The 26681-nt window shown below is 32.0% G+C and overlaps 2 protein-coding genes across 2 annotated transcripts in view; one reads left to right on the plus strand and one right to left on the minus strand.

The window, feature by feature from the left end:
• Positions 1–727: 727 nt before the first annotated feature.
• LOC143912321 (neuropeptide SIFamide receptor-like) overlaps positions 728–26681 on the minus strand; it is an 89485-nt gene continuing 63531 nt past the window's right edge. The window contains exon 3 of the mRNA XM_077431604.1: positions 728–1505. Coding sequence (XP_077287730.1) covers positions 728–1505 — 778 coding nt within the window. The remainder of the gene's footprint in view (positions 1506–26681) is intronic.
• Positions 9401–10347, plus strand: LOC143911719 (uncharacterized). The gene is made up of 2 exons (XM_077430729.1): positions 9401–9463; positions 9803–10347. Exons 1-2 carry the CDS (start codon positions 9452–9454, stop codon positions 10289–10291), a joined length of 501 nt encoding a protein of 166 aa, XP_077286855.1. The 5' UTR covers positions 9401–9451; the 3' UTR covers positions 10292–10347.

Consider the following 26681-nt stretch of genomic DNA (forward strand, 5'->3'; position numbering starts at 1 on the left):
AGATTTCAATTAAAATTTAAAGCGAAAAATTATTAATTAATAACCATTTCATGTATGAATGTATTTTGTTTTTTATTATTTTTTTTGGATTACTTAAAAAATGTTTTAGGACACAATTTTTCGATAAGCATACAGTATAAATATAAATATGTATATATGTATGTTTGACATTTATGTGCGTTACGCATACCCATCAAATTAAAAAAATATATAATATGTAAATAATCCTTAAAGATTTTTTAAATTTTAAATTTAAAATTTTTTGTTATTTTTAGTATTTCTGGGAATTTTTTACATTCGGATGATCAAAAAAATGCTCTCATTTTATATTTAAGATATTAAAAGTCAGTATTTTAATACATACTTGAAAATGACCAATTTTTTAAAATCTCAACACTTATTTATGTATGTAAATTTTATGCTCTTATGCAAATAGTATATTTGTGACTTTTTTTTTAATCTTTTTGATAATTTATATCCATCCATTGATCTTTTTATTAATATTTATTCATATTTTCTATCTATAATCTGACACCAATTTATACGTGCAAAGTTACACCTAAACAAAGCACGCTACCGTATATGCGACTTGGACAATAGGTAGTCCAGTTGTCTACTACCTTTTTTGTTTTAGGGTTGATTTTTTTTGCATTGAAAACTCAACCACTCACCCCTTTGTAACGGGTGTACGAAATGGGAATCCAGAATTTTTTATATGCCAAAAGATTTAAACTCCTGTGTTGTTATATATGAAAGAAACTGCGGCGCCATCTTGTCCAGGTGGAGAACGACGACTGATTATAGACGACTGAGTATTGTTATGATGATAATGGGACGACTTCCTCATGGACGTGCTGGAAGACATGAGAGCCACAGTTTCATAATAACGAAGTCTTCCACAGCATTTCCTACTCTTCATTATAGCCATGAATCCTCGTCTGTACTTCTTGTTGAAGAAAGCGTACAGTATCGGATTGATGCATGAGTTTGAAGCGCCCAACCATTGAGCTATGGGAGTCGCAATAGGCAAAATCTCTTCTTCCCAAGGTTCAATGTCTCCTCCGAATTTTATCCTTGCGAATATGACGTACAACGGCAACCAAGATAGTACGAAGAGAATTACGACGGCCACGAGCATTTTGACGACTTTCACTTTGGACTTCTGTTGCATTCGTTCCATTTGAGCATCTTGGGTGTCAGTTGGAATGTGACGCTTCCAGACCTTGATCCATATGAGAATGTAACACATGGAGATAAGGATCATCGGCAAGATGTAACAAAACAAAAAGTTGGCGATTAAGAAGTAGAGAGGGCCGTTTAGGTGGTCTGGCCATACTTCAAGGCATAGTTTAGTATCAGGGGCATCGTTGAATATGACCACTAAATCGAAATAAAGGGCCCATGGGATTGTAGTGGTTAGGGCGATGACCCAGATGATGACGATCATGAGACGGGCTCGCCTTTTGGTGATCTGGCATTTGAGCGGCCACCATATTGCAAGGAATCTGAAACAATAAACAAAATCGATTTTGAATATGCATTTGTACATTTTTTAAAAACGATATTAAAAAGAAACGCATATGCCGATTGGTTTACTTTATATTATTATTATTGTTTTTATCGATAAACGAGTTTTACGAATCAGCTGACTTTTAACTGATTCACCTTAACCTGTCAATTGTGAAATCAGATCAAAACCCGCCTATATGTGAGAGAAATCTTACAAATTTTAAATTAATTCAACGTAAACAAATTCATTCATTTAAAACGCATACATATGTTAATGTTATCATGTCGGTATTAGGTATTGCGAGCAATGTTTTGAATAAATCACTTGAGGCATGTGATTTTATTAGCGATGAAAGGAGGGAAATAATTAATTGCTTGACATGACATTATTGCCAATTGAGTGGCGCTTATTCAATTGCTTTTCATGGATAACTTGTTCTTTCTAAGAATTTAGTGGTTTAAATTTTTAAGAATTATGCACCAATTATAATATCAAAGAAAATATCATCATTATTTTGAGAACGCATGGATTTTGTTTATATAGAATGAATTATGTATATACAGCTCATTAGGCAAGGTACGTAATTATTACAGCTCGTTGGAGATGTAAGCATAAAACTAGAATTTTTTCTATTGTAAATACATAGAGTTACTTCATCATAATATTGTGCGGATTCATTATGCTACATTCAAAACTAACACTAAAATCTACAATCACATTGCAATTTATTTTCATAGAGTGAATCAAAGTGTTAAATACATATCGATATAGTCACTTATTTTTCATATATATGTAAAAATTACATGGTTACGTATTTATTTATCATTTTTGATCTTCATGTGTACTTAAAATTATTTAAAAAAAATTCATCTAAATAAATGCATTGCCCGTGTAAAAAGTGCAACAAATATAAACAAGTTTGCAATCTCGTTATCCATATCATTATCGACATCGACACCTTCGTTCGTTTATGTCAATTTAACAATCTTTAGATCGACGATTGTCAAATGGATTCTTATATGTCTGTTATTACATTGCCAACTAATTATAATGCCATTCTCAGAGTTCAGTCATATCCTATGAGACTTGCGCAATTATCAACAACTTGTTTGTAACAATTGATACAAGACTATAATAATCGTATAATATGAGGCGGATTTTATATGCTCTCGTATCGACAATATCTTGACCCGTTTCTGAGTCGAGTTTGAGGTTGTTTGCCCAACCACTTTCCACGGTTTAACTAGGAAAATTCGCAAAATATATGTATAGACTACATGTATAGTTTTCGAAGAGCTTTCGTAATAATTCGCTGTGCGAGTAGTGAATAATGAATATCTTTGACACAGTTTGTTTTACGAAAGTCATAAAAGCTTCGCAACTTATCCGTTATATGTGAGATATCCCTTGTCTATGTGCTATGGTAGATTTGCATATTCCTTGAATATAATTTTGGTACAGATCTTTATTAATTGAAGAATGAATCTTCTTTGACATGCTTAAAATTTGCTATAATGTTAGTTATATTTAAGTGCGTTCATCGTGTTTGTGTTTTTTTTTTTGCTTTGAATTTTTGGTAAATGTAATATTGAGAAATTATAATGAACGAACGCAAATCAAGGTTGAGAGAATGAGTTCGTTTTTTAATACGATTTTTTTATATTGAAACGTAAAAAACGCATTATGAATGTAATTAATATAGTGCAATAAACGTCAGAATTGCATACGACACATTGATGAATTTATATAATCCCATATTAATCGAGAGATTGAGGAAAAAAATCAAAAAGAGCTCTTCGTGTAAATATTACGAGTGCTCTGTATATTTGTTTTATGAACATTGAGACGAACATTTTTGGGTCATGTCAGACTAGTCGAGTGCTTTCGCAATTTCCTTCAGTTTTCCCAGCAATTCTGAAAATGCTTTTGTTCCATTTATATGTATATAATTTATAAATATATACGTAGTATATGTTTCGTGCGTGAAAATCGTTCTAGGCTTCGTCGTTTATCAAAAACTACTTCTTTTTTTGTCAGTGAATATTTATTTATTTTCTTATCTAGCGTTTGGTCTAGATGTGTAGACATTTAATATTGTAGATATATATGTATGTATAATATGTGTGTAGCAAGTATTTTAATGAAAATCTGAATATGTCTATGCATATGATGTGTATAGAAAATTATTACATCCCAAAAAACACTAACAACTTTTAATCTATTTCAATATTGTTGTAATTATTTGTAGAAGTAAAAGTTAAAAATACAATATCTAAAATTTAGATATTGTAATTAGATTCTAAATTATTATATATGTACATACGTACATAGTGTCCAGTTTGGACTATTTTAGAATTTTAACAACATCGCTATATTGACTACAAAGAAAGAAAGTATTAAATCAATTTTAAAACTATGTATTCATAATGATTTCGTTAATGGTTTCTGAAGATAGGATTTATGAAAATAAAATTACCTCGTATGTATGAACATATACATATATGTAGATAAAATTTTCAATTCGTATAAGTGATAATCAAAATTAAAATCAATATTTTGAAATTAAAGAATATTTCCAAATTCAAAAACGCATTTTAAAGATCAACACAAAAACTAAGCCATGCATGATTGCTTTAGTCAGCATATTTAACCAACAATACATACATATATTCAAGCTATCAACCAATAGACATTGACATGAGTCATTACAATACTATATTTATAATTTTATATAGAATATGTACATATATTAGCTCATTCTGCATGTCGACAATTACACAAACGATCGCTCACGTTACATTTTACGCAACCCGTTCAACTTTTACACGCGAACCGTCATTTAAAAGGAAATATGATATTTGTATCGAAACCTAGTATTATATTATCTAATCTATAATTTGGAAAGAGACTTTGTATGTATCCTTGGTCGTCGTCGTCGTCGTCGTCGTCGTCGTCGTCCGTAGATCGGTGACGTCATCGAACACGTGATTCGATTTTTTTTTTTTTCGATCCATGGGCGCCGATTTGTTTTTTTCGATTCAATGGATTCACCCCCGCGGGGGCGCAAGGCGAGTAGCTTCATGGGGTCCCGCCAGGGGCGCCACAAGGGGCGCAGCCCCGTGGGGCCCCAGCCTCATGGGGCGCAGCCCCATGGGGCTCAAAAGGGGGCGCCACAAGGGGCGCAGCCCCGTGGGGCCCAGCCTCATGGGGCGCAGCCCCATGGGGCTCAAAAGGGGGCGCCACAAGGGACGCAGCCCCGTGGGGCCCCGAAGGGGGCCCGGGGGGCCCAGCCTCATGGGGCGCAGCCCCATGGGGCTCAAAAGGGGGCGCCACAAGGGGCGCAGCCCCGTGGGGCCCCGGGGGGGCCCAGCCTCATGGGGCGCAGCCCCATGGGGCTCAAAAGGGGGCGCCACATGGGGCGCAGCCCCATGGGGCTCAAAAGGGGGCGCCACAAGGGGCGCAGCCCCGTGGGGCCCCGAATGGGGGCCCGGGGGGCCCAGCCTCATGGGGCGCAGCCCCATGGGGCTCAAAAGGGGGCGCCACAAGGGGCCCAGCCTCATGGGGCGCAAGCCCTAATAGGCATTAACTAAGGGGGGCGAAGCCCTAGACGGCAATTAATCATGGGGGCGCGGAGGGGCGAAGCCCTAAAAGGCAACTGATCATGGGGGCGAAGCCTTAGACGGCATTTAATCATGGGGGCGCGGAGGGGCGAAGCCCTAAAAGGCATTAACTAAGGGGGGCGAAGCCCTAAACGGCAATTAATCTTGGGGGCGCGGGGGGCGAAGCCCTAAAAGGCATTAACTAGGGGGGGCGAAGCCCTAGACGGCATTTAATCATGGGGGTGCGGAGGGGCGAAGCCCTAAAAGGCATTAACTAAGGGGGGCGAAGCCCGAAACGGCAATTAATCTTGGGGGCGCGGGGGGCGAAGCCCTAAAAGGCATTAACTAAGGGGGGCGAAGCCCTAGACGGCTTTGAATCATGGGGGCGCGGAGGGGCGAAGCCCTAAAAGGCAACTGATCATGGGGGCGAAGCCCTAAACGGCAATTGCTCATGGGGCGTGGAGGGGCGAAGCCCTAGAAGGCAAAGGCTCAGGGGGGTGCCGAGGGCGAAGCCCTAGAAGGCAAAAAAAAAATTTGATTTTTTTTTTTGATTTTCTTAAATTTTTTTTTTGATTTTTTTTTTTATTTTTTTTTTGATTTTTTATTTTTATTTTTTTTTAATTTTTTTTTTTATTTTTTTTTTAAATTTTTAAATTTTTTTTTTTTTTTTAATTAAATTAGCTTAGTCATGTTTAAGCGGTTTATATTATAAACACTGAGCGAAGCCGGGTAATACAGCTAGTATTATATATAAAGGTATGTCATACAACTCGACGTAGCCATGTTGAGCAACTTGCATAATGAAATCGGGATGATTTTTAAACAACGCAGATGCCCGGCGGTTAACCTTGCGGTCGAGTCGAAGAGACGAATCTACCTACTTGCGAAAATTACGTACCGAGTTGCGAAATTTCGGAGATAGTCGTAATCCGCTTATGTGCGTCGAGATGAAACTGTCTTGTCGAATTGTCGTTAACGCATCACGTTTGAATGATTTCGGCATTCGCTGAAGTGGTGTTTTCAGAGGCGAAAGGTTGTGCCCCGGGGTTCAAGTTTCCACCCCGCGAGTTCGCAAATTGAAAGCTCGGGGTTGCAAAGCAAAATTTAATTAAACATTGCGTCTGGATTGTCGACGTATTAAATTCTAAATTCCTCTATCTGTTTATTATATGAATATAATTTATTTTCAAATACGTAAAGCTTTGTATACTTTGTATGCTTACGTTGTTGTACACTTGAAGTTTACTAGGAATGTCTTTAAAATTATTCACTCAACTCTCTATGTATTAAATGTACATATTGTGTATTCAGGGTAAGCGAAAAGGGGGTGGGGGGGGGGGGGTGGAGAGGCCTGTGGCATTTTAGGATTCCGGAGGAAATCATTAATCAATAATTTATTAAAACCGACTGCAAATAACGAATCTGCTGAAAATCCCACATTGAAGTCTATTTAATTTTAGAAAGACTTTTTTTTTAACAAAAACTTAACTTTCTTTGAAAAAAATTTGTCTGCAACACAACTTAGGTCTATAGATAGTGTTGATTTTGATTTAAAAATAATACATACATAAAGGAATTCAATTTTTCCAAAATTATTAAATATAACTCCCCTCCCCACAAAAAAGTCCAGAATTATTGTTTCTCCACAGCCCAAGTTTTCTATCAACGGCGTGGTGTGTATTGAAAATAATTTTTATTCAAAATTTTGCTATTATTATGTACATACATACGTATTCTATAAACTAAATATATTCAAATTATATTTTTGAGTTACTCTTTTAAGGATGTACTATTGGAGATTATTTATATGTATATAAAAGTGATTGTCATATACATATGTATGTACATATGAGTCATTATCCTAAATAATTATCTTTTTCCGAGAATATGAAATTGTTTTATTGCATTTATTTTATTTAAAAAGAAGGTTTCATTTGGTTTTCATCCTTAGGCCAAAATGTAAATAAATCATCGGGCTAAATAAATTGATGTAAAATTTTTTTTTTTCAATTTAATAAATTTTTTTTAAACATTAAAAGTAAAATAAACAATATATCTTTGTATGTATTAACTGGAAAAAGTGTAATTAAGTAATTACATATAACAGTGAATTAATTTGAAATACCTGCTTTATGATACTAATATATTTAAATAAGAATCCGAAAGCCTCAAGATTCTAGATTTGGCACAAATATTTCCATCAATGGAAAAAAAACTGTTCATTTTTTTCAAATTATCTGTATTTTCATTTATTTTTTAAAGTCGAAGTAATATTTATTTACGTTATTTTGTAGTTTTGTCTTTGATAACTTCTTATTTGATTATTAATTCATCGTCAAATACACAATTATCTCAACTTCATCAGAATCTAAAATAGTTCTTCCTTTGTGTAATCAACAATACATAATAGTTTCATCGTAGGATATACATTCTTTATTAAACCATTTAAAGAAAGTTTTGACTAAAATATTATTCCGGGGATAAGATATATGAATTCCCGGGACACGGGACATAAAAAAAACCGTGGATTCCAGGATTTTTTCTCCCGGGTTGACCCAGACAGACACCCTAATATCTACATACTTCTAAAATCAACTTCAATTTCAAAATAAAAAAAATAATTAATTAAAAAGCTATTTAAATTTAAATTAATATTTTTTTCTACTAAAAAGAGGTTAAACTCAAAAAGTTATGATTATAAATAGTATACGTTATTATAATGACATTCTAGAACTGATCATTTCATAAAAAATATCCGTAATATTCAGTAATATGGGTCAATGCGTATTTTTTTGTTATTTTTACAACTTTATGGAAAATATGCAACTACTTGAGAGAGAGAGAGAGATCAGGGCAACAACTTCCCAGTCACGTTTAGCCGTTTATCATATGGCGAAAAATCATAGTAACCTTGCACTGTGCAACACAGTGATTTTGGACTGTTTTTATAGGCGGCCAATTGCTGACACTGAATTGGTGAAGGTCTATGCGGAATTGCGTACAAAACAAAAATAAGGAAGAGTATAAAAAAAACCCTTCAAATCTAACAGTCATTCAACTGACGCAACGAATACCTCGCACACGCATTTGTACACATACATACATACATATGTACGTTGTCGAAAAATTTGCTTTAACTGTATTGGCTGGTAATAAAAAAAAGACATAAATACTTTAATTTTAATTTTATAATTAAAAAAATATTATTATATTCTGCTGTATTCTATGCCACAAGCTTACTACTACTTTTAATAGCTTGCGCTTTTAACCGCATTCCGACATATATGTAGTGGGCGATTTATAGCAGGTCTTCTATATATATATATATATATATATATATATATATATATATATATATATATATATATATATATATATATATATATATATATATATATGTACATATATGTAGGTACATTTCACGGTAGTGATTGTCAACAACAAAACAATAACAAACAAAAACAAATTATCGCTTAAAAACGGCAACTGTCACCCGATTGAAAGTTCAATCAAGGAGAACTAGTGAATTGTCCAAGCTAAATCATAATTGCCAGTATACGTATAAACGATCAAAACAGATATAAACATAATCACAAATGTTATAAAAACCAAGTATGTGTAAACATGAAGCTATAAGAGAATTATCGTACACCGGAAACCATAATAATTATATAATTCGGCAAATTAAAAAAGCGCCGAATTTAAGAACATATCGATTTCACGTAAGTGTGATTTGAAATTTAGAAAGAAACTTTTTGATAAATTTGGGGTTGGTTTTATTTCTCTTCATGTTTACCTATTGATTTTTATGCTTTTCTCTAAGATAGTTGTGTGTTGGTTGCACTATATCGTATCTGCAATTATACTAAGATAATTTTCATGTTTTTTGTATATTCTATATCCATCATCATCGGCCGTGAATCATCGTCGATATAACAATAATAATCACGCAAACACGAAATCCTATCATTCACGGAATCGAATCCTTGATCTTTCGTGAGAGGGCAAATCAGAGGTTCTTAAAGTGTTTTAGTAACCGCCTAGACGACCTAGGAAATGTTCATTACATGTGTGTGTATCGAATCAATGGTGGCATTGAATCTGTTACACAATAACGTACAATATGCCGATGCGAGTGTAAGTGCAGATTTTTTTCGATTTTCCTCTCCGAAAAGTAGAATGTTTGAGATGTTGTGGGTACGATGTCGAAAAACAAAACGGACAACGACAATATAATCGCTCGAGTATATAAGGCTTCGTAGTTGGTTAACAGTCATCAGTTGCTCACAAGCAGTACTCGTGCAAGAACTTAAGCTTCCTCAAAACACAACCCCTTTCAAACATGTACAAGTTTGTAAGTGAAAATGTTTGATACGAAACGAAAAACACTCGATTTCAAATTGGAAAATATCATAAGGACTCACTGTGAATCGAAACTTGAGATTTTCACAACTTAATGATCATGGGATTATTAAAATAATATTTTTCCAATCTATTATAATTAATTGTAAATTTATTAAAAATAGTTCGTTGAAAAAAAATATTATTCAATTAAATGAAAATTGGTATTCAATGAAAAAAATATTCATTCAAAGCTTCTAATAAAAAAGTTTTTTTCTATAAATGTATTTGAAATTAATAGTCATTGAATTGGTGATTTCCTATAATAATTTATTTTTTTCTTATTTTACAGGTTGTATTCTCCGCCCTTTTGGCCGTGGCTGCTGCTGGAGTAATCTCTCCATTGGTATCAGTCCACTCAGTTCCAGTGGCTCACGCTGTGTCCCACAGCAGCTCGGTTGTCAACCACGGATCCCATCTCGTCCACGCTGCTCCAGTCGTCCACTCAGTCCATGCTGCTCCACTCGTCCACTCAGTCCACGCCGCTCCAGTCGTCCACTCAGTCCATGCTGGTCCAGTACTTCATGCTGCTCCATTGTCTCACTCAATCTCTCATAGCAGCTCTGTCGTCAACCACGGAACTCCTCTCGTGAAGGTCGCTCCAATCCACGCAGTCCATGCTGCTCCAATCCACGCAGTCCACGCTGCTCCAATCGTCCACTCAGTCCATGCCGCTCCATTGGTGCACGCTCATGCCGTACCAGTATCTCACAGCAACTCAGTCGTCCACCACGGATCCCACTTCGTCCATGGAACTCCAGTCCTTTCTCTCCATCATTAGGACTTTCGTGCAACACCGGATAAATATTTTTCAAAATAAAATTTATTTAAAAACCTAATCAATATTTTATTTTTTTCGCCAAAATAAACAAAGTGAAGTTAATCCACTTTGGTTTTCCCATCTTTTGAATGATATATTGATAATTTCATTCATCTTTTGAGGCTTCTGAAAAATGATTGGAATCTGTACAAAGTCACATTTAATTTGTCAATATTAATAAATCCACCTTGAAAGATATGGAAAATTCAATTTTCACAAACATTGTATGCATACTTATATGTATGTATGTTTTTACATAAATACATATACATATATTGAATGAGTCTACCTCACGGGCCCGAATGTGAAACGCCCGAAAACGCAAATATCGGTAGGCAAAAATCGAAAATCGAAAGACCTTAAGTCGAGAGATAAAAAAAGGGTGCATGGCTGTTCCTCCCGTATTCTGCGCGCGCACATTAATACGGGAGGAAAAGCCTGTTCCTCTTGTTCCTGTTTGTATCCTGCTCGCGCAAATTAAGTGAGTATGTACCGTTTACCATGCACCCTTTTTTTTTTGATCTTTGCCTTCCGATATTTGCGTTTTCGGGAGTTTCACATTCGGGTCCGTCACGGAAACCGATATTGAATATATGATAAGGAAACTTTGACGCTATTTATTCCTTTATTAAAAAGATGAAAAATTGGATCTAGAACAAATTTTGAAAAAAAAAAAACAAATAATTATTAGCCTTTGTTAATTAGCGTTAATTAATCAAAGTCGTTGACATAAAATATAATATAATGTTTTACATAAAATTTAAATGAGCTGCGTTCGATTGTTGTTGTCAAGCTCGTATTTCTCAGCTATTAGATTTATTACAACAGGTTTGAATTCCAGCACAAGGATCAATATATTTTCTTTAGATCACACCATATAATTTCTAGTATCAATGTGCTAATACATATAATATTAGGCAATGAAATGGTGGCTAAAATTACGCCCATAGTATTAAACGATTCATTCATTTGTAATCGAATTATTTATGAAGCTCATATATATGTACATATAAAATATTCAGTCTCGGATGTTACGAGAAAATAGTCGCAATCAATTCGGTTGAAGCGTTTTCTCATGTGATCGCTCAGCTACACACATACATACATATATGTATGTATGTGTGTATGTATATATTATATATGTATAACAAGTTTGTACTCTGTAATTTTCGGAGATAATATACAAAAACAATAATTAAAAAAACAATTCTAGAAAAGACAATCAATAGAGTTGATAAAGTGATACTAGTACTTAAAATATAATATTGCCAGTATCAGATACACTGACAAAATCATTCTTGAAAAATTTTATTCGTTCTCAAAAGATATCTAGTTGATGAAAATCCAGCTAAAACCGTGAATGATTATGAAAATTCAGCCAACGCCGTGGATGATTATTAAAATTCTCAGAAATTACTTCTAATTCTATAATAAAATCAATAAGACATGAATGTTTCAGTTAGAAGCATATCTGCTATTGAACACTTTTAAGTAAATTACAACATTAAAAAAAATTCAGTGATTAAAAAATTAGTGTTTATTTAAAATTAATATTAGGCTTAAGAATGATTTAATCCTTCACGGCTCATACCCAAATTTTACCGATATTATTCTATCAATACTTATGTATTGAGAAAGCTTAGCGTAAAAAAAAACTTCTGAAATCGCTAGTGTATCAAAATTATTGTCTAAAGAAAAATTGCTATGAAAATATACATAATCGTTTTTGTTAGGCTCATAATCAAATAAAATAAGAGAACGTATAAAAAATATTTTTAAGTCAAACGAAAAAAATTAGTATGAATATGTAGATAATTGTAAATAGTAAATGAAATATTTATTAATTTATTTATTAAAAATAGAAAAATGCCGTATTTACAACATTTTTTAAAATATTGACACAAAAAAAGTTTCTAAATATTTTTTTCTTCTTTTATTTATCCATTACATATTAATCCCGACCATAGGTGCCACTACAAGTTGCCCAAGGTGACACTTACATATGATTATTTTTTATATATGTAAGTACCCGATGCGGTGCAAACGATCGAAAAGCGCCAGACAGACTAAACCACAGATTAACGACACGTGTACCTTATGCGTGCGCACTGCTCGCACTTACACCAAGCAAAATCTACCCGAAGTCCCGACATACCTACCCTGTATACGTTCTGTGCTTCTGATACTTTAGTTCCGAATTTTTCCTTATTAAATTATTAAAAACTCCCCAGAAAGATCCAACTCAATTTTAATAATTACCATTTTAATAATTGCATCTGTGCACATCGAAAGGTTACTCGTCATCTGATGTGCAATTTTTCATTCATGAAGTCGAGAATTGCGTTTAAAGCAGCCATCCAGTTAATCTGTGGTTCAATCTGTCTGGCGCTTTTCGATCGTTTGCACCAAACCCGTAAGTACCAAATACCATAATTACACATATTTATTTATTTATTATCATATTAGCCACAGAGATATTATATAGGTAGAATAACTAACTAAAACTAAACCGCTAACGCGTAATTGTGACCAGATATATAAGCATAATACAAAGAAATTTAGCAAGACATCTATGTTATATGTAGATAATAAATTTTGGACATCAAATTAAAATATTGGATGGTAGGATGGTTTTTGTCAATTTTTGATGGAGGAACCGCTTCAACAATGAAATCAGATAAATTGGCAAACTCTAATAGAAAATGAGTCACAAATATCCATGTCTGACCAGTAGCATTAAAGATTATACTCAGAATAAATTCATTTCAATCGTGGCCAGCTCACGTCAATTCTTCAACTGCAGAAGCTGCTATGCCAGCTTCTCAATTCTTCGACCAAAAGTAAAGAGTTGATTGCAGTGAACCTCAATATTGCTGCTGCTTCATTTAATTTAACCAGAAAGGTTGTCCTGACAAATATTCCATCCACGACTTCAAATATTGTATTTGGTAGCCCTTCACGTAAAAACGTTAAGATTATTGATGCGGATTAATAATTGCGATATACTAACGATTTTATTCAATCTATTTAATAAACCTTTCACTATCACTTGTTTTTAATACGATACTATTTAATTATTTTAAAATGAAATATGTACATACATACATACATATAGGCAAATGTCATAAATTTTATTAAGAAATATATGTGGTATTGATTTTTTAAGTACATAAATACCTACGTGTAGATACATAATATTTTTAGTTTTTTTTGAACGATTTTTCGTAAGTCCAAATTATATTATTATACATATTTGTTACTATATATAAGACTGTTATCCAGTTATATTATACCTATTCATCTAAGCTTAAACCATTATATTCTTCGTTCCTTTTTAATCTTCGATATGTACGTAGGTATAGACATACGTACTGCATGTAGAGTTCGAAGCACACTATTCGGACATTGAACTGCTTTGGCTATTCGTGAATATTATTCACGAATAAGGATGGCTAAATTTTTATGAATCTCTTATATAATTTCCGTATTAACTTAATTATAAACCCTATAATTTTCTCTGCGTGTTTAAATATATGGCTGCATAGAGGGAAATCCTTGTAAGCTCAAATTTAAATATGAAATATGAATAAAATTATACATAGACGACTCACACACACTAGGAAATCCACAGTCATCACAAAAAATATCTGATCGATCATGCAGCCGAGAAAAAAAGTCGTTAACCTGATAATAGTCGAGTGCCGTGAGCTCACTAGCTCGAAAAGTTGTCTTGTTCTTGGCCTAACATTGGCCAAGAGCGACATTGACTCAAACACATATGTATGTATATAGTATATACGAATCTCTCCGAGCCCATCTTGTTGCCAAATTTGAACGAGGCGATGAAAAAAAGATTGAGAAGGTTACCTGGAGGCTGGAGCTGGTATAAAAAGACTGGGTTAACCGAATGAAAACATCAGTTGCTCTCCAGCAAACACACAAGTTCGAACAGAACCGTCAAAACCCCACAACTTCAAGATGTTCAAACTCGTAAGTGATTCGATACATTGCTTTAGGGAAAATCGAAGATTATCAAAAAAATAAATAAATTTCTCTTTTTTTTCACATTTATTTTAATTTTAATTGAAATACATATATTATAATAGGAGTTGTGCATAAATGATTCGTTCATAATAAATTAAAAATTTATTTGATCTATTTTAAACATATTAAAATACAATATCAATAAAGTACATATTTAATTGAAGTGCTAAAAAGTGACTTTAAAAAAAAGAGTAAAAATTTTGTGAAACTGTTGATACATATTTTTGAAAATGAGATTAAATTTTTTACTTTTCATTATAATATATATAAACTGTATATGTACATATACATTAGCTGAAATAAATTCACATTTCTTACAAACTTTTGAATGAATTATATATCATTAGAAACTCATGAAATTGATTAAAAGTGGATTTTTACTACAAAATGTGCCTTTTTACAAGACTCTTTTACGTCAAACTTCGCAAACGATTGAGGTAAAATACCTATAGTCTTCCGATCGTTTTGAAACTGCCATTTTGCGCGGTTTGGTAAACGATAGAAATTTCAATCCATTTTTATAGTTCGATGGTAAAAATAATCATAATAATCACGTCTAACTTTGTGATACTTTTGGATACGGTGATGTTTAAGGGCTGGACACCAGCGCCTTGTCCATACAAACGTATTACACTTCTCCCTTTCTCAATTATGGCACTAGAGAAATTATTTTTTAATATGCTATGGATATCTACCATAGGCATGTTTCTGTTGTTTTATTTTTTTGATTAATTATTTTTTATAGGTGCTAGGAGCCGCCAAACATCTATAAAATCACCTCTTTTTTACACCCACGAAAAGAGTCCAGCGTGCTTATTTAACGGTTGATTTTTAAAAATATACGAGCACACAAACATAGAAAATATCTTTCCAATACCGATGATGAATTTTTTTTTAAATTGATCCAGTTTCGGAGGAGAAAACTGGAGAATACGAAACCTCGTTTTTTCGATTTAAAATACGTATTATCTAGTCGAGGCGCAACTGTCGTATTCACTCAATATATATGTATATATTGATATACATATATTGTCGCATTCACTCAATATTAAGTGAATGGAACGGCAACAAAATTAAGGTTTCGGGTATACAACCCTCTTAATAGGTAGTTGCCTTATTTTTTTGACTTGCCACCACGCACTCGTCTTGTTGGATTTTAATTGTTTAAACGCCTATAACTTTATCGTTCTCACACTTTATCTTATAAAATTTGCATTATAGGTTCTTATTATCTCTCATATATATTTTTACTTCACTCTTGGGTTAGTGTATTTACAATTTTGAGAAAATTGTCGAAACCATTATTAACCATTATAACCAGAAAATTATCCACCATCTAAAAGATGGTGGATAATTTTTTTTTATATTATGAATGATATTCATCTTTTTTATTTTATTTTTATTTTAGGTAGTAGTCTCAGCCCTCTTGGCCGTAGCTGCCGCTGGTGTAATCACCCCCGTGGTTTCAATCCACTCCGTTCCAGCCGTGGTAGCAGTCCCTAAAGTGGCTGTGTCCCATAGCAGCTCGGTCGTCCACCATGGATCTCCAGTCGTGAAAGTGCATGCTCCTATCGTCCACGCCGCTCCATTGATCCACTCAGTCCACGCTGCTCCAATCGTCCACTCTGTCCACGCTGCTCCAATCGTCCACTCTGTCCACGCTGCTCCAATCGTCCACTCTGTCCACGCTGCTCCAGTTGTCCACGCTGTCCATGCTGCTCCAGTCGCCGTCTCTCACAGCTCGCTTGTCAAGCACTCAGTTCCCGTCATCAGGACCATTCCCGTCGTTCATGCTTCCCCAGTCATCGCCGTCCATCATTAAGTTCGACGCACCAAATGATTATTTATTTAAATAAATTAAATTAATGTTACATTAACATTACCTACTTTGTTTCATTTTATTTTATAAACATGAGTGCACCAATTACGGCCGAAAATATTTAGTGAAATTCAGCACATCCTAAATTGTGTATGCCTAATTCATATCGATATAAACATGATATGAAAATATTTAATTTTGATTTTTAAATGCTTTTTATTATTACTAAATTATTTTCGCAATACATCTTATATATATTTAAATAGCTACTGATCTACTGATCATTTTATATTTTACAATTTTAATTTAATTTTGTTAGTAATCATAGTATTATATTATTCTAATGTTAATGTACAGTATAACAGTAAAAAGAACCTAATTACAATTCTTATAAATGCAGATTATCTTAAGTCGACGATCTAAAGCAGATTGTAGTTAAGTAATCTGTGTTTATACCTGAAGGTTATAGAGATTTTGTTGTAATCACCGAGACTCTTCACAAGTGTGTTAGTATGGTTATTAGTGAATCTGTCATAGAATCTACTGGTTAGTTTGTTAGTAATGTCTGTAACTAACGGAATATTATTTATGGCATGCAGTTTTTTCAAGTTAGTATATATGGTTGTGTTATAAATTATTTTTAGGGATTTATTTTGTATTTTTGGAGCTTGGAAATGTTAGTATTCGAGGCGTTAATCCATACACGTGAAGCATAGGTTAATAATGGTAATATGAGCGCGCGATATATTGGGTATATTGAGGATATACCCCGGATATGAAAATATGAAATGAATCAATGACTTAAACAAAACTTATATTTTTTTATTTCTATGTACGTATATGCTAAAAAATAAGTCAATCTAATTGAAAAACAATTTATAATCAAAGATTCAAGTTTCTAAAATTATATTATACATATATAGTATTTTTATATTGTACATACATATCTAATATCGGTCTCCGTGACGAGACAGAATGTTAAACGACAGAAAACGCAAATATCGGAAGGCAAAGATCGAAAATCGAAAGATCTTGAGTCGAAAGATCAAAAAAAATGGTGCATGGTAAACGGTACATACTCACGTACATACTCACTCAAGATCTTTCGATTTTCGATCTTTGCCTTCCGATATTTGCGTTTTACGTCGTTTAACATTCTGTCTCGTCACGTAGACCCATATAATATACATACATATGCATGTTCAATATTGTGAATTAATTTTCACCTAATTCTTTCGAGGCTAAATAAACTATTGCTCTAACTACTACATACATATATAGTATGTACATAGATAGATTAAAAATATATATGCGTATAAGCAAGTAGAGTAAGTCTGTAGTTTGAACGGTGAAAAATATGAGATTATAAATTGATATATAAAACGACGCTGTGGCAATTTTTTTTTGTTCTTGGAAAAATTAGGCAAATTAAACCTATAAAAAAATTATATTAAAAAAGATTACAATTATTAACAAATATTATATTAAAAAAAAATCATATTTTAATTTTTAAATAAACATATTCTGAAATTTTGATTCAGAATTTGGGCAATTATTGGGTTTTATATTAAATAACAAAATCCAAATATTCAAACCACGTCCCTGTATATTTTTAATTGAGGAAATTAAATTACAACGCTCAAATTTCACATTCAGAGTAAGTGGCAAACTTTCATCGCGTCAAATGGTTCAAGCCCACAAAGACAATAAAAATGATTAAGATGCCTAAAAGTTAACTCAACTGAATAAAACAGGCTCTACGACATTTCAGATTAATACTTAGCGTAGGCAGTAAATTCAGGTATAAGTTCTGAACATTTCCGCGATACAATTCACTAACAAACTATGTATTTATTCTTTCGGTGATAACCAAATGAAGCCCTAACTGCAAACAACAACGGTTAGCAATAGCTAGACAGACGGCTTATTAGTAAACAGGGACCAATCGTAAAATCAAATTAGCAATGGACTTTGTAGGGTCGCTCAGTATTCCAACTTGTGAAATTATGAAACCCTTCAAGTTTATAAATTGTTGTGCCGTTGAATAAAATTATCTTCAAATTGTAGATTTTCTCAATACATTTCGTAATTTTTCTGGTTTTAATTATTTTTTTAATGTATGTAGACGTTTAATACATTCCGTGATATTATAAAAGGTCGCATGTAACACTTACTTCACTGTGCTGGACATATTCTGGACTATTTTAATGCTTTATTGTTTTTATGATTGCGTTAAATGTATTTTTGTTTGTGTATATATGTTTTGTTTTTGTCATCTCTAATTTTTATAGTTATTATTTTGTTTCTTTTCTGTTATATTTTTGACCATTGTGGCGCATTAGAAATTCCTTTAATGCTACAATGGTCCAAACTTTAAATAAATAAATATGTACATACTAGTTAAAAATGGGTGTTTTAAGTTAAAATAATGAAAAATATGCAATATTAATTATTGTGATTACATATAAAAATCATTTGATCGTGTATTAAACGCCGAATGATATAAAATTAGTGCAAGAACTGAAAAAAAAACAACAGCTAAAGCAGAGCCGTCATTTCAAGGCGGATATCATTCTCACACTGACCGTTAAGTGCGGCACGTACTGGATCCCCCCTTTCTCTCTCTTTCGCATTTATATTATACAAGGGACTTCCCTCGAAAATAACTGTTTCTGTTCATATTGATGAATGTTTTTATTTTGTAATGACATTATTCGAATTATAGAGGCTTTGATGAGGAATATGTAAAATATGAAGACCCTGCATTTAGCATATATGGAAAAATAAAATATTTGTCGTAGTCACTCGCTATCCGTTACAGTACGGCAAGGGTTAAAATCGATTTAAATAAAAGATCATCTATCGCATAGCATTAATACTTATATGTTTGATTATAATAGGAATTACGCTTTGTGGCAATAATAATAATTTGGCTTCTTGTCTTACAGTAAATCCGCAGAATTGCATCAAAATTATGCTAAAAATGTATGACATTTTGTATTAGTCGCATAAATGGCCGTATTAAATGAAACTTTTTACTTTATCTGCATATGTACATATATATATATATATATATATATATATATATATATATATATATATATACATATTTATTTTATGGGATTTTTTGCTTTAATGTTGTTGTAAAAAAAATTTCACTTAAATTAAAAGCCATAAAAAACGTCAATATTACTCGTTAATTTATCACACTCTTGAAACAATTTATCGACTCCAAGTCAATACAGCGAACCGCGGGTAATTCGTTTTCATCATTACTCGTTTTTCAGGTTGAATCGTTACGCTTTAAATTACCCAATTAGCGGCACGTTTAAAACGAGCACAAAAAACAAAAAAAAAGAAATTTAAAACCTCGTCATTGTTGACCTATAAAGGATTTGCGCCCTCTGATTCAATTATTAGGGGCTGGCCCCGCTTTAATCCCCGAATATTGTTTTATTTATTTTTAAATTGCGACCAATTAGTAAGACTGGGGCTGAAAACCGATTTTTAAACTCTCATAGCGCTATAAAAAAGTGTATAAATAAAAACGATAACAATTGAAACAACGTGAACCTTTTACAAAACTTTTTGTTGGGCAACATTGACTGGTCCGATCGAATACATTCTCATTGCATAAAGGCAAGATTCTAATAAGAAATGTGCACTTGGAATGGGAATATAAAAATTAAAATATGGCACATTTTGTTTTAAGTCATCTTTGGAACTTGCATTTTGTGAAATATATACGTAGGTCGATTTTAATAAAACCAAAAATATATTTTTTAAAATACATCAAGGTATGTATATTATTATTATTGAACTAATATATTGAAAGTGAAATTTTTTGATGGCCGAAAATGATTAATGAAAATCAAAATTATTAATATGCAAATATTCCCAGGTGGAAAAATATTTTCTCTTTTTCAACTGAAGCCATAGAAGTATAAGAGCGATAATAAAAATGGAAATTTCATTTTTGAACTTTAGTGTCCGAAATTTATTTTATTATCATCTACTGTATGAATTTCGTGCTGTACGTGCATTCTATTGCTATTTTCTATTCTATTCAGGTCAGCGATTTTTAGCGTTGGTTATGAAAACACAATATTCAAATTGGGAATATGAAAATTTGTTACTAGAGAATTTTAAATACTTGAATAACAAAGTAAATTTTACTTGAAAGTTTACATTTCCGGACTCTCATTCATATGTCCATATATGCAGTGCCAGTTTTAGGGGGGGGGGGGGGGGGCTGGGTAAGGCGGTGCCCTAGGGCGCCAAATTATTTGGGGCACTGCTCGATGCGCCAAAGGCGCTTTGAAATTTAAAATTAGAGCGCCAAAGGCCCTAAAAAGTTTTAGATTATAGCGCCAAAGGCACCTCTACTTTTTAAACTCAACATTTGTACTCGGCAAATTCTATTATTTGGGTGAAGGCGCACTTTTTGTATTATAATTAACGTTTTCCAGTGGTAGCCACAATTTAAACTTGTGCTATAAGACGCTGCGAAATCTTCTGTAACATCGCATTATTTTTCGATATTCTCCAAAGATTTTTTACACTATTTTCTTCTTTAATATTTATGTTTATGGAAGATTCTAACTGATAACGTGTAATTAAATTTCTAAAAAAATATCTTAGATTTGAACAGTTAAAAAAATATTCATAGATGTGTGGGTTTTTGTATTTTGAAAACAATCTACTGGAAAGAGCCGATCTTCAAATTAAGCTCACCGAGAATTCAAAATCTGATATTATTAGCAATGAAAAGTTATCAATTGAAAAGCACTTCTTTCAAATAAAGTTCAAGGTAAAATGAATCCACTCATTTTAATAAATTCTATAAAACAGCATAATTTACAAGAATTATATCCAAACATATGTGTTGCTATGCTTTTGCTGTCACTGCCTGAAACTGTAGCAAGGTCCTAAGCCCGGAAAAAGGAGGATGGTAAACCAATTTTTATAATTTTCTAAGGGTGTAAGAAGCAATTGCCCAAGGGCGCCATTGGATGTAAGGCCGGCACTGCATATATGGAATCTTTTAAGAACAAATTCTGTCCGAGATTCAAACCCATGACAAGTTCATGAACTTAAAATTTCGGTACTTATATGGTTTGTAGTAAACACACTCCCATGTTTTCGATAAATGCCATGGAACCTTCCGATGACCTTTTACACAGCAACACAAGGTGGTTCAGTGCTCATTGTCAGAGTTTGCTCTTATTTGGCTTTGTATATCAGAAAACCAAGGTTCAGACGGTTCATATTCGCCACACTACCGGTATACATACATACATATATATATATATATATATATATATAGGTAAATAAGTATAAAAGTCAATGCGAAAAAGTGGCCGGAACAAACCGGTGCAGACAACGAATGCACCGAGTGCTTCCTACAAAATGAATACTATAGTGAGTTCAAGAGTCTTATTTCTTATGTTTGGTTCAATACGATTATATGGTTCATTGCTTTGAATTAAATTGATTTTCCTCAGATTGGGGTGGTTTTTCTGGCGGCTTGCGCAATTGCTGCGCCTGCTCCTGGTCTGCACATTTCGCTGGGTGCTCCAGCAGCCCTCTCCTATCCAGTGGTCCAGACTGTTCCTGTGGTTCATTCGGCTCCCATTTACCACTCTATTTCTCCCATAGTTCAAACAGTGCCAGTGATTCATTCAGTTCCTGTAGTTCATTCTGTGCCAGTGGTTCATTCCTCTCCGATATTTCACTCATCGTACGCGGCTTCCCCCGTGGTCAAGATCAAGCACAAGATCAAGGTCAAGCATCATCACTACCACGGATGACAAAAATGCAGTGTCTAATTTATTATTATTAATTATAGAATAAATAGTTAGTCATAGATATTATTGAGTTTTTATTTTGTACTTTATATTATACTAGTGATAGACCCGATGAAAATTTCATCGGGCGTATTATAAGTAAAACCTACCTACCTATATACATATAAACAATATAAAACAGCAATAGAAAAATTAATTTTCAGTAAATGGCTAAGTGTTCGTGGCACTATTTTGCAAGAGCAAATATTGATAGCAAACAATATACATGTATACAGGTTTTTTCTTGATTCTACCACCCAAACCTTACATGAAACCTTACAAAGTCTCTTTCAAAATTGTATATAAGATGTATGTACCCACAATTTTACATTTGTACGTACGTCGATCTGATAATTTAAGTCATTTGATTGACGAATACGTGAAAAACCATCAGTGGAAATAGTGACTGTTAAAATTATACATTAGAGTTTTAAATGCAAATTGAAACATTGTATAAATATAAAATATTTTGTATTTGAAAATTTTAGAAGAATATATTGACAAAGAATTTCATATACAATACATATACTTCCTATATACAATGTTGAATACTTCAGTTTGACTATTGGGGATATATCTAAATAAAATTCCAAATTAAACTCCATTTTAAAATTAATTGAATTCATATATACGTTACAGTGAATCTGCATTCCACAGTGAAAGTATACATTATTAGTGTTAGAAGTATATTTGGGCCAACTCGGTCGGTGAAAGTATATTGCACAATAAATTTATATGTTAGTGAATCTTTATTTTTATCCTCACATTTAAACTACTCATCAACAAAATATGGAAAATTAATAGGTTTATATACTATATCTAATACAGAATTACCGCTAAGATCTACATACATATAGAAAACACACAGTCAGTTGAATCTGGACAAGGCTTCACGAAACTATACCACTCAACTTTTATAGCCAGCGTATACCAGTGAAATTGTATTTTCGTCTATGATAATATGCATCCTCTGGTAAATTGTAATTGAAATTTTGCTAAAACGACAGTGAAAGTAGATTTTCACCGTTAGTATGAAACCACTTTAACGTAGATACATATATGTATGTACATATGTATCTATAAAAATATTCAAATTATAATTCTGGAATTATTGTTTTTAACAAAATTCATCAAAATTCATCAAAATTTAAATTCATTTTTTTTGATATATATGAATTATTTGAGTACTTCAGATAAATTTGAATCACTGATCTACAGTGACATGCATATTATACTTCATATGATATGTAAATATAGTCATGTATTTATTTCGTAAATATAATATTTAGAGATATAATTTATTACCATGAAAATGTAATTTAGAAATCCTTAATATAATGGGTATTGAAGATCTCAGTCAAGTTAAAAGCTCGTATAAATCAAAAGTTTCAAATCTACTCTTAGTGGCTTATTTCTCAAGGGGGTAGCATTAGATATATTTTCTATGAATGTCTATTATTTGCATACGTATTATATATGTATGTACGAAAAGATAGAATTTATTTTTCAAATTATTTTCACCCAATATCAATATCAAACAGGACAGATCGAAGTGTCATATATTCAAATATTAATTGAACGTATTTGAACTTCAGACCGAACTTTTCATCACCGTTTCCTCTAAGAAAGTTAAACGTACATATGTAGATCCCTTTTAGAACTAAACCACACATTTAAATAGGGCAAAATAAAATCAGGCGAATGGATGCGATGTGTACCCTTCTCGAATAGTAAATCACACCACGTTAAATATTGCCCAAAGTTTGAGGGGCATGAAACGATATACAACTGCCTGTATAATCCTTCCATCTATTTTGGCAATGTTCGTACATAAATTTCATCATCTTTATGCTCTCGTCAAGGACTGGTGTCTGTCTATCTGCATATATTCCTATATTGATATATATTTTATTATTTATCCTATAAAAATGGTATTACTATTCGTTCCTGCTTATTTTTTAAACGAAATCCATGTTAACTGCGTAGAAAGTTATTCGAAAAAGGGCCTTGCCGTTTATGTTTTTGTATATAGTCGTATTTTGTAACTAATGGTTAACGCATATGCCCGTAATGAATGTTTGCAAATAAATACTGCTTTATTTTAGACACGAAAACAAAGAATCTTATATTTTTCTTATTGTCCCTCGCTCGATGGGAAGCATTTAGCTAATTACTAAATATGTCCTTACATAAACACAAACATATCTATATACGTAAAAAAATATTAAAACAATGCTTTGTTTTTATTTATTTTTAAGAAATCGGTATTTCATATGTACATATATGAATGTTCAAGGTTAAATAATTTCACTCTGAACATTATTTCAATGGAATACACAGGGGTCCAAAATTAATTATTAAATTAGTAGCGAAAATTGTAAATATTTTTGTAATGGGTATGGTATTTAATAATGTGCAAAAATGTACCTTTTTTGTGAAAGAACTTTCATTATATATAATAATGTAATAGAAAGTTGGCTTCACTAATTTTATATAATATACCTATGTATGTATGTACATTTTTGAATTTGTAATTATAAATAAATTACGCTTTATAGAATTATAAATCAAATTAATAAGGCGATTTATTATTCCTTCACCGTCTGATAAATTGAAACGATTTCTTATAAGTTGAATATAATTTCATAAAATTTAAATTATGTACATTCATTCATATTCATAATAATTGTAATATCATTTACCAAATTCAAAATTTTTTTGATGTATTTAATTTGGGTTAATTTACGTTTTCTTTGTGGCTATTTTTTATATTTCAGCTTTAAAATCCCTGTTTTAAAATATAACGTGTTCATACATTCATATGTATAAAAAAGCTACATTTATTAGCTTACTCATACAAAATAAAAAATAAATAAATTCTGAAACACGAACAATCACTACTTTATCCTTTGAAATCCTTATATAATTTTATTCAATATAAAAGCTCAGTCATTGTAGAAAATTATTATTGACATTTCAGCACAATTTCAGCAAGGTTAGTGACGTCATTTTCTTATTTTTTTAGGCATAGTGGGTAGTAAGATATGTAATTATGCAGTGAAAGCCACGATTGAATTAGTTGAAATTATCTTAAAATGGGCGCTTTTTTATATTTCATATTATTTCTTAATAAAATTCGAAACGTAAAAACATAATAAATTTTCATTATAATTAATACGTCATAATTTTAGAAATACTCAAAATTATTCCGTCTTTTATTTTGTGCAAATTAATGATAGTTCCAACGAATGAATTTTTAATTGCGTATAAAAAAAATCCAATACTCAAATTGTAACGCTCTATTTAAATATTTTTCGTATATTTAACAAATTTAACGATGATTTACAGCCAGATGATAAAAGGGGTCGAAAATTTTAATCCATTTGGTTCCCCAGCGGTATGGTTGTTTTAATTAAAAAGAATTGCTACGCACGTGACCCTGCATACAGTTTTAATATAAGTTTAGATTTTCACACATATACATACAATACATATGTACGTATGTGTTTTTTACAATTCAGAAACCTTTTTTCGAATTTCAGTGGTTTTGATTTTATTGAATGAATTCGTAACTATTTGCTAACGAGTGACCTTTGCCATGACCAATTTAATGTTGTTTGTATGGCGTGAGAAATTATCAAAAGCTTCGAGTAAATTTTTCGATACACGCATTTTCAATATTATATACGAATGCTGACCTTGTTGATTTAAAAGAAAATGTTGGGAAACTGATGCTTGTTTTTACGACGAAATTTTCGTAACAATCACGTGCTACATTAATAAAATTCCAATACAAGATGTAAAACATTAAAAAATATGTCGTGTAAATACCTATTAATGTTTTTATTCGCTTTATAAAAGAAAAGTTAAATATTATTATTAGAATAAATATATTTATATAAAACTACATATAATTGAGTATTTTCCTTGCATTTTCATTTTATTATACGCAGTTGGTTTTACGAATAGCAGTATCTTCGAAGAAATAAATTTTTATGTTTACGATAAATGAGTATTTTATCTCCTTTTTTGAAATATTACGCAATATCGTTTAACCCTTATGTTGCCAAGCGCTATTATAATAAGTCGTTCTATATTGAAATTGAAATTTTTGAATGTAGGAAAATTCGCTAAAATTTTAATTTACACAAAAAGCGATTTATTGAAAAGCTTTTGTTTTTTCCAAAGTACTGAAGCATCTTTTTAATTATAAATTTCTTTATATATTGTATTATCTTCATTAAATTTGAAATTCATTGAAATAAATAAACCCATCGCTTTTTTAACAAATTCTGTTCAACACACTTTTAATTGAAATAAATTCCCAACGGAAATCAACTTATATTTTTGTTCTACGGGTATATTTAGTTTATTATTATTATATTTTTAATTCACAAATAACCATTTAACTTTGTTCAAACCATCACATGACTTTTACTTATACATTTGGTTGCTAATTTTTAAAATATCGATTATATTTTTGTGATTTTTATAGCTTTTTATTATTACTAAATTATGTTCACAATACATCTTATATTTATTTTAATAGCTACAGATGTACTGATCATTTTCTATTTTACAATTTTAATTTAATTTTGTGAGTAATCATAGTATGAATTATATTATTCTAATGTTAATGTAC

This window comes from Arctopsyche grandis, chromosome 5, assembly GCF_051622035.1.
Source record: "Arctopsyche grandis isolate Sample6627 chromosome 5, ASM5162203v2, whole genome shotgun sequence".
NCBI classification, from domain to species: domain Eukaryota; kingdom Metazoa; phylum Arthropoda; class Insecta; order Trichoptera; family Hydropsychidae; genus Arctopsyche; species Arctopsyche grandis.